Source organism: Tarenaya hassleriana, unplaced genomic scaffold (genome assembly GCF_000463585.1).
Source record: "Tarenaya hassleriana unplaced genomic scaffold, ASM46358v1 Cleome637, whole genome shotgun sequence".
NCBI lineage: Eukaryota > Viridiplantae > Streptophyta > Magnoliopsida > Brassicales > Cleomaceae > Tarenaya > Tarenaya hassleriana.
The window spans coordinates 9,470-18,921 of NW_010968894.1; the positions used below are offsets into that span (position 1 = coordinate 9,470).

Consider the following 9,452-nt stretch of genomic DNA (forward strand, 5'->3'; position numbering starts at 1 on the left):
GTGACCTACTGGGAAGTGAGTTTCGGGGTCGGGGTCAGGATCGGTGTCGGGATCGGGGTCGGGTCGGGAATATGTTTCGAATTTTTCGTTGGAAAATTCCAACGGAATGCGGTTGAAAATTCCGTTGGAAAATTTCAACGGATATCGGTTGGAAATTCCGTTGGAAAATTCCAACGGATTGCGGTTGGAAATTCCGTTGGAATTTTCCAACCGAAATTGCGGTTTGAAATCCGTTGGAAAATTCCAACGGATGCCGGTTGGAAATCCGTTGGAAATTTTCAACGGAAAAATTCGTTGCAATTCCGTTGAAAATTCCAACGGTTTTCCAACGGATGCCGGTTGCTAACGACGAAATTCCAACGGAAATTTGGCCATTTCCAACGGATTTACCCGTTGGAAATGACCATTTTTTTATAGTGACTAGGGAGTTAAGTATCATTCACAATGATACATGGATTTCATAACACATCTAGTATGCAAGAACATGTAATGAATCAAATACTCTCATAAACCATAGAAAGTATCAATACATCAAATGTATCTAAATAAAGCTCATAAACAGTACATCAAAGAACACTAAACCAACACCCTGACGACGAAAACGGGCGACCCTGAAGAAAAAGTGAGCGACCGCCCGTTATTAAATCCGGCCCAAAAAGGAAAAGCATGATTTTTGAGGAGAAACCTAGCTGCTGCACTTGCATAAAAGAGGGAGTTTGAGGAGAGAGAAGGGGGACTCGACCAACTTGAAAAAAAAAACACCTTGGAGAAGTGAAAAAGGAGATTTTGGAGACCTAGGAAACTTGGAGAAGAAGAAGGCTACCATTGAAGACCATTTTGAGCTTCTCTTTTCCCTTTCTATGTTTTCTCATTTTGTTTTCTGTTTTGAAACCCTAGGCATGGAGTAGTAACTTTTGTTGTGGGGGAATGATCCCCACTTTTGTATGGACATCTATGCTTAATCTATGATGCTTTAATTTTTCTTCCATGGGTTTGATGTTTTGTACTTAATGCTATCAACTTTGGCGAAATCTTAGTTGGTATGATGTTAGAACAAATTGATCATAGGGATATGGGGATGAGGTTTGGAACCAAACATCGAATGAGTGAGTTATTCACATTGGGAGATGGCTTAGCTTGCTTAAGGTTCATGATGGGGTAAGTTAATGCGTCTAGAGATCATTTGGATCATTGGGAAATGGGTAAATCGATTCTCTAGGTAGTGGGTTTAAGCTCGGGAGAGAAAACCCTAGATGAAGCTTGAAACCCCCCTTTTTGGAAGATAAACCCGTAGGTATTGTAGCATCATCAACCGTCCATGCAATTCTTGAGGGATCCCGAACCCACAACGCCTCGATTCCATCGTTTTACAACCCGTTAATTTTGCTTGTTTTCTTGTATTCCGACACTCATCACAAATCATATTTTTATTTAACCATCAATCTAGCTTAGGGATAGATTAACACAACCTAGTCCTCGTGTTCGACCCCGTTACTACAACTACCGTATGCTTGCGGATAGTGGTACGAATCGGGTATTATATATAACTCGGTGCGTGCGCATCACACAGTTACCCGGAAAAACGCAGATTCTGAAGCAAATATCGATATCTTCGAGATCTGAATCTGAAAATATCTATGTTTTCTCAACATCGATATCGAGGTTCTAAAAGTGTCGATATTTTCCAAATCTGAATCCAAAAAATATCGAGGATCCCTCAACATCGATATCGATGTTCTCAACATCACAAGGTCTCCAAAATGTTGATATACAGAAAACGAGATATGTTCATCTCGATTTTCAACTTTATGATCGATCCAATCGATTCATGAGCTTCTGTATTCGATTATGATCATACAACATCTTGATACAACCAAATCGAACCAAACAATTGATTGTTTTCACAAAAACATCAATTCGTTTGACAGATTCATACAACACAGAGAGCACACATTTGATCCATCTCGTTCAAAATCGATTTTAAACTCATATCAAACATGAAACAGGTTTCAATTATACGCCAATCAGGCTCTGATACCACTGTTTAGGTTTTGAAGATCTCTAAACGTGCATTCATAATGGTTTCTAGGGTTCCATCTTTGGATTTCACGTAGGGAATATATAGAAGGAAACTCAATCAATAGATCTTGCATATAATGATAAAGGCATTGATATACCAACCTGTTTCGATCCAGAGATTTGTCACAAACGTTTAATTCAAGCGCTCTCTACAACTAGTCCACACTCACGGGTTTGCGTCTGCTAGAACGCGATATAGAGGTTAGGAACGGAAACCGAGGTGCTCTGGGAGAGAGAGGACGATGGAAAGAGAGAGAGAGGGAGAGAAAAATCTGATTTTTTACTTAATCCTAAATTATATTTCTTAAACATAATTGTAAAGGGTTAGGGTTTCATTAAACCAAATGGGTCTAAGAGCTTTCTCTTAACAATTAAGTGATATTAAGCCCATTAGCCTTATTAATAAACATTGGGTTCATTGAGCCACGTAAACCCATCTAATGGATTTCTAATCAGTTTCGCAAACCGATCGTGGCCAGAGCACCATATCCATCACCTTGCTCTTCAAGCAACACCATTCTCGCCTTCTCGTCTCATCATGGGATCATCATCCCTTTTCTTGCTCATCAGGAAATCATCTCGTCATGGGATCATCCCGCTTTCGTGTTCCTCAATAAATCACAATATCAAGGGATCATCATCTCGCTTTACTCCACACAACACATCACATTACATTCTCCCGACCCTCTTCGGATTCAACACATCAAACAAACACGATATCTTTAAGATCCATTTCTCCTGACCCTCTATGGATTTCTCATCTCCTCCCTCCTTCCATAGCCTCTGAACACGTTTCTTCGTTCACAAGGCATCGTCTCTTCTTCATTTTTCTTGGCAATACTTTTCTCCTTTACCTATCAATTTATTTATTTTTATATGTTTAATCCACTCATTACACACATCTCACCCGATCATTCTTCGCGTGCGAAGATCCTCCTCTTCTTTCCTTTTTCTTGGCAATACTTTCCTCCTTGAAAGTTCTTCTTTCTTTTCTACCGAAGTTTCTCTCATTTCACACACCTCACCCAAATACTTGTATCGTTTCTCAATATCTTAAAATCCATTTCCGTGGTTAAGTCTCCTTTATTATTTACACATGCACCATATTTTCCTAAGTCTGAATTCCTCACATGATTGAATTTCATCTTCCAATTCTAATGTGATACATAATACACCGAAATATACATATATCAATCATCACACAATTTCAACCAATAACATGCCACATACAATTTTACTATGATATAGTACTCATATCACCCAAAGGCAAGATGACGAATTAAAACCGAACCACTCACCTTAGTGTCACTCGGATCAAGCTCTCGGTGGTGATCAGTCGTCGGCCATCGAGCTAAGTCTTGTCTACATTCACACATTTTAATGGTTATAGCTCGTGTAGGTGGTCTTTGGTTTAGGTCGGAGAGCATCTCGGCCTCTAGGGTGAATTTTGCACTTTCATGTTAATCCATATATCTTCTTAGTCCTATGTTTTCTTAGATAGGATTTAAGTGTTTGAGTTCTATCCATGTTTTAGGTAGTTGGGTGGTGCTTGTTGGTGTTCTTGGTAGGTCAAAAGTTAGGGGTGCTAGGGTTTGGTTGGTTTATCGATTTCTTTGTTCCTTTCTCAAGGTTTAGATTGGATTTTGTTCTAGGATTATGAGATTGACAAAACTATATGTTCATGCTCATTTTTCTAAAAAGGTCCGAAAATGAAATGTGCTAGGGTTTAGGATTGCGTTTTGATTTTTGTTTTTTCTTTTAAGTTTCATTTTAGATATGTTGAAATCTTTCAAGAAATGATTCAAATCTAAATATGCATGTAAGTTACTTATAAGGTCCGAAAATTTCAAGAGAGAGAGGTTTAGATCGAAATCTAGGAAGAGTTTTAGGTTCTTTTGGGTGTTCTTCATCTAGTTTAGGTTTCGAGATATATATATCAAGCTACGGAGAAGCCGTCAAACAAACTATAATAAGTATACATCGGTTCTTAAGGTAGAAGAGAACATGCATGTATGTTTTGAGTTGATGTTTGAAGAAATAGATTCAAGAGTTGAGATGTTTCCTTGTCTTTGTGTTCTAGAGAAATTACATCCTTATTCCCCTTTGAGAATGACTTTAATCGATTGCTAGAAGGCTAGGAAAGAATGGTTGAAGATGTGAAAGGATGAACTTGAGTGATGAGTTCAAAATAGGAGTTTAGAGTGGAGAAATGACATGTAATCTTACCTAGGGCTGGAAAAATCGAAGAGAAACCGAAGATTGAAGTTTTAGCGTCAACTCCGGCCGGTGGCAAGCCATTTTCCGGCATCGGACAAGAGAGGATGTGGCGGAGCTGAGTGAAGAGAGAGTGTCGAATGAGAGAGTGGAGAGAAATGTGGGAAAAATGGTGAAGTGTTGAACAAGAACATTAGAGTGGAGAATGAATAAGAGTGCTCTTGTCTCTTGCTGATGTGTTGGCCGAAAATAAGAGGGAAAAGAGTAAGAAATGTGGGGTTGAAGAGGTTATGTGCTGCAGCTAACTAAGTCCCTAATCATTTGCATGCATGAGTTCTCTTATTTTATTTTTCTTTTATTTTTTTGTTAATTACTTTTAGCTAATGGTTGGATAGGTATGTAGGTTTTGTTTTAGATTTATTTTTGGGATTAAAATGTATATTATGAGAGAGATTTAATCTCTCTTGACCATGCATATATGTATGTATATGTGTATGAGTGTTTATTTTTATTTAGTGTAATTTCTAACAATAAACCAACACTACAAAAAAACATGTCATTAGTAACGAAATTAGCAACGAAATGCATACTTTGCAACGAAATTGCAATGTTTTTTAATGAAAACGATTTTGCAACGCTTTAGCAACGAAAAATTTTGTTGCAAATTTGCAACGCAATTATTGCGTTGCAAAACGTTGCAAAATCGTTGCAAAATTTTTTTATTGCAATTAGCAACGCTTTGCAACGCAATAATTTCGTTGCTAATTTGCAACGCAATATTTGCGTTGCAAAGCATTGCAAAATCGTTGCAAAATTATTTCTTTGAAATCAACAACGATTAGTAACGAATTTCATTTTGCAACGCTTTGCAACGAAATAATTTCGTTGCAAAAATTACTATTTAATAATTAATATGATTTGACCGTCAAACAAGTAAATATATAAATTTGCAACGCAATTTCGTTGCTAATTGGTTTTGCAACGCAATTTCGTTGCTAATTGGTTTTGCAACGCAATTTCGTTGCTAATTTGTAACGAAATTGCGTTGCAAATCCAATTAATAACGAAATTGTGTTGCAAATCCAATTAGCAACGAAATTGCGTTACAAATTTAAAATAAATTTGTGGCTACGATTGATTATGGTTTTCACGCCTTTTACAACGAAATTTCGTTGCTAATTGGATTTGCAACGAAATTGCGTTGCAATGGTTTTCTATATATTCAACATCCAAACACAATCCAAACATAATCTATCAACAATTTTTCACTTTAAAAATTATCTAAAACTTCTCTCTATCCCCAACTCTTAAAAAAAATCAAATAAAAATATATTTTATTATTTTTATTAAATATTTATTTTATTGTTTTTATTAATTATTTATTTATAAACCTTAATTTATAACTTTTAAATAAACTTTATAATTCTACAAATATATATATATATATATATATATATTTATTATCTTTATTTAATTCTATATTATTTTTATTTAATATTTATATTTTATTAATATTTTTTTAATTAATTATTTTTAAATTTTAATTTAATTCTTCTAAAAAAACTTGAAATTCTAAATTATTTTTTTTATTTTTATATTAATTTTACCAACGAAATTGCGTTGCTAATTTTGCAACGCAATTTCGTTGCAAAATTAGCAACGCATTTTTTTCGTTGCAAAAGCGTTGCAACGCTTTGCAACACTTTTGCAACGAAATAATTGCGTTGCAAATAGCAACGAAAATATTTCGTTGCAAAGCGTTGCAATTTGCAACGAATTGAAACGCTATATTGGTTTGCAACGACGAGTTAGCAACGAAAATTTTTTCGTTGCAATTTCGTTGCAAACCCTGTTTTGCAACGAAATTTGTAGGTTTGCAACGAAAAATTTTCGTTGCTAAAAGACTGTTTTTTTGTAGTGCAAGAACCTGTTTGTATTTTAAAATACGAATCCGCATCTTCTTGGATTGTAAGAATGGAAACGTTAAATTCGAAATCCTAAAATTCTAAACTTCCTATATTCTTCGAAATTCGGATCCTTAGATCAATTTTTGATCGTTTAAGTATTTGCCGGATAGTTTCTAACTCGATATGTTCCTTTGGTATGAGTCGGAGCCGTTTTGTGCGACTTTTTCTCCTTTTTGGTCCAGTTCGGACCGCTTCAGTCCGGATCGGACCAACGTGTTCCGTTTAGTCCAGCTCGGTCCTAGACGCATTCCGGTTCGATCCAGCGCTTGTCCCTTCGCCTAGTCTGTCCGTTCCTCTTGGTGGTCCGGGTCAGTCCGTAATACTTTTCGCACAAGTCCGAACTTTTTATCCCGAAGTCACTTACTCGGATTTTTCGGATACGATACGAGTTGTCACATTAGGTTTGAGGTTTTGGGGCTTCGGAAGGGGACGAATAGAGAGAGGAGGTTAAGGGCCAGGAGGAGCAGGGGGTTAGGGTTGGTCATACTGCCGAAGACCGAAGGCAACGCGACGATGGTGGTAGGGCAGAATCTCACTCTCTCTCCCTCACTCTCTCTTGATTTGTTTTTTTTTCTTACTGAAACTTTTAGTTCAGTGTATTATGTTCGGCTGATTTTGGGAATAGACATTTCAGTACGTTTTTTCTGGACTGAACCGTATCGAATTGAAAACTGCAGTAATTTTTTATCCGAACCGTAAAAAATTTACGAAATTTTTTTAGAAAATCAAACCGAAGCAAAATAAATTTAAAAAATCAAAAAATCGAAATTTTCTTAAAAAAATCTAAAATTTTTTAATTAAAAAAATAAAACGAAACTTGAAGGTGAACCGAATTGAATATAATATAATAATTTATTGATATATATTTTTGAAAAAGTGAAAGAATTAAACTAAACTATCGAATACCGAAATCTCTACGTCTAAATTTTGGTGGTATAAAATATATAATATATTTGTGTATACTTTTTATATTTGGGTTAGATTCGTAAAATCGGTTTTGTTTTGTTCGGTTGGCGGATAAATGGAGCAGCCGTATTAGCGGCCTCTGTCTCACGGACACAACTGAAGTAAGTCCAGAGATTGTCTCACAATCTGTAAGAAATCCACTCTTATGTCCTCTCTCTTCCAATCTCCTTGATTCCCATGGTTTAAAGTCTGTTTTCGAAACGGTATATATATGATTTACGTTCATAAAAAAAAAAGTCTGTTGTCGAACTGAAATCCGCTTTTCACTTTGTTGAACATCAGTTGTTCGACAAAATGCGTAGCTCGCTCTTATTTGCGTTGTTTTCGTTGTATCGGCTCCAATTCGCACTTAAACGCAATACCCTTAAAACCCTTTTGACGATTCTTTCTTGTTTCAGCTTAATTTCTTGAGATATCAGTTCATCTATGGCTTTTCACACTGTTTTCATTTCTGTCTTACAGTGCCCACAAATGATTATTGCAGGTGGTGAAGGCCCGTGATTGGTTCTTGTGTAGTTATTTCATTGGATTTGGTCAAAACCCAGTTCTTGTTATCTAGGATCCAGTTCTCGTGTCATAGAATTTCTCTCCTGGTAGAAGCTGTGCTGGAAAATGCCTCTGGTCTGCTCTTCATCTTTTGTAGCTCCCTGGCCGCTTATGAAACGGTCATGTACCCTGAATTCATGCTCTTCTTTTGGTCATCTCGATTTCACAGCTAGATTTAGGACAAATGCCCAGTTCTTGTTTGTGGAACTGCATAAGCTTCCTATGTCAGGGAAGAGTCGTATCTTAGCAAGTCAGCAATCCTTTACAGAGACTAGCTCGTTATCTTTCGATTGGGAAGATCAAGAGGATCTCACAGATACAGGGTCACCGTGGGAAGGGGCGGTTGTGTACAAGAGAAACGCTTCAGTCACACACGTGGAATATTGCACCACATTAGAGAGGCTGGGATTGGGAAGGCTATCGACTGAGATCTCAAGGTCGAGGGCTTCTTCAATGGGTGTACGTGTCACGAAAGTCGTTAAGGATTTTCCTGATGGCACACCAGTTCAAGTTTCGATCGATGTCATAAGGAAGAAAAAGAAGCTGAGGCTTGATGGAATTGTAAGAACTGTCATTACACTGGGCTGCAACCGGTACTTTCTTGTAAACTCGATTCCTTATGTTGTCTTTTGAAGTTTTCTTTATACTGTTTGCTACTAGGGTTTAAATGATTTCTATTGAAGAAGACTGTCAGCTGTTCTATTAGGTCTGTCTGTAATCAAGACATGAGTAGTTTTGTGGCCTATGTGATGAACTTGTCAATTAAATACTTGTTACCCATTTGCACGGTGTTGAAGGTGTGGTGAGCCAGCTGCTGAGACCGTTTTCTCCAACCTTTCACTGTTACTTATGGAAGAACCCGTTGAAGAACCTGAGATCATCAATCTGGGATTCGCCTTCGGCAATGATAAAGGCCAGTCCTTTTCCGGGTTATATAACGAAGAAGATGGAGACAAGGATGATTCATGTATAGATTGGGACGATCGGCTCCATTTTCCAGCTGAGGTGAATGAAATTGATATCTCAAAGCACGTGAGGGACTTGGTACATCTAGAAATCACCATCAATGCTATATGCGATCCCGGATGCAAAGGGATATGCCTGAAATGTGGTACGAATCTGAACAAGAGGAAATGCAATTGCAGCAAAGAAGAGAAGGAAAAAGGCTACGGTCCCCTTGGAAATTTGAGAAAGCAAATGCAGCAGAAAGAAGGTCTGAAGAAGTAAACCCCAAGTTAGCTTTTTCTTCTTCATCTTTTGTTTACCGTGATACTTGTAAAACTTTGATTCAGAAACTAAATCTGGAAGTAACCATTGATAAGTTATATCATTCTTCAAACGGTTTATTATACCCAGTTACCATACAAATAATCCCCTTGTCTCATATCTAAGAGCAACAAATCCATGGCATTAGTGTCATTTGCTTCCAGAACAGAACCCTTCAGAAACTTATTCTTTCCTTCTTCGTGCTTCGCTCTTTTCAGTTTTGAAACCACTTAGGGACTGCCAAAGGGATTGACAATTTCAGCCTTAAAAGGATAACGGGATTCCGATTATGTATAGTTTTTCCTTCATTGTGGTTAGTTGGAAGCCGAGTTTACCACATGTTGTAGCCTTATTCATTCACAATGGCTTCGAAAGAAACTATTTGTCTTACAGGGTTAGTAGCAAAGTTGAAAA

At 37.1% G+C, this 9,452-nt stretch overlaps 1 protein-coding gene across 5 annotated transcripts; it reads left to right on the forward strand.

Moving 5' to 3' along the window:
- The first annotated feature begins 7,234 nt into the window (after positions 1–7,234).
- Positions 7,235–9,118, forward strand: LOC104800032. 5 transcript variants are annotated; one of them, XM_010522736.1, is made up of 3 exons: positions 7,235–7,327; positions 7,711–8,365; positions 8,570–9,118. In XM_010522736.1, the coding sequence occupies exons 2-3, from the start codon at positions 7,839–7,841 to the stop codon at positions 8,997–8,999; spliced, it is 957 nt and encodes a 318-aa protein (XP_010521038.1). In that variant the 5' UTR covers positions 7,235–7,327; positions 7,711–7,838; the 3' UTR covers positions 9,000–9,118. The 5 variants fall into 5 exon arrangements, with proteins under 5 accessions (XP_010521038.1, XP_010521034.1, XP_010521035.1 ...); XM_010522732.1 differs by having other exon boundaries at positions 7,249–7,354; XM_010522733.1 differs by having other exon boundaries at positions 7,251–7,354; positions 7,689–8,365.
- Positions 9,119–9,452: the final 334 nt, after the last annotated feature.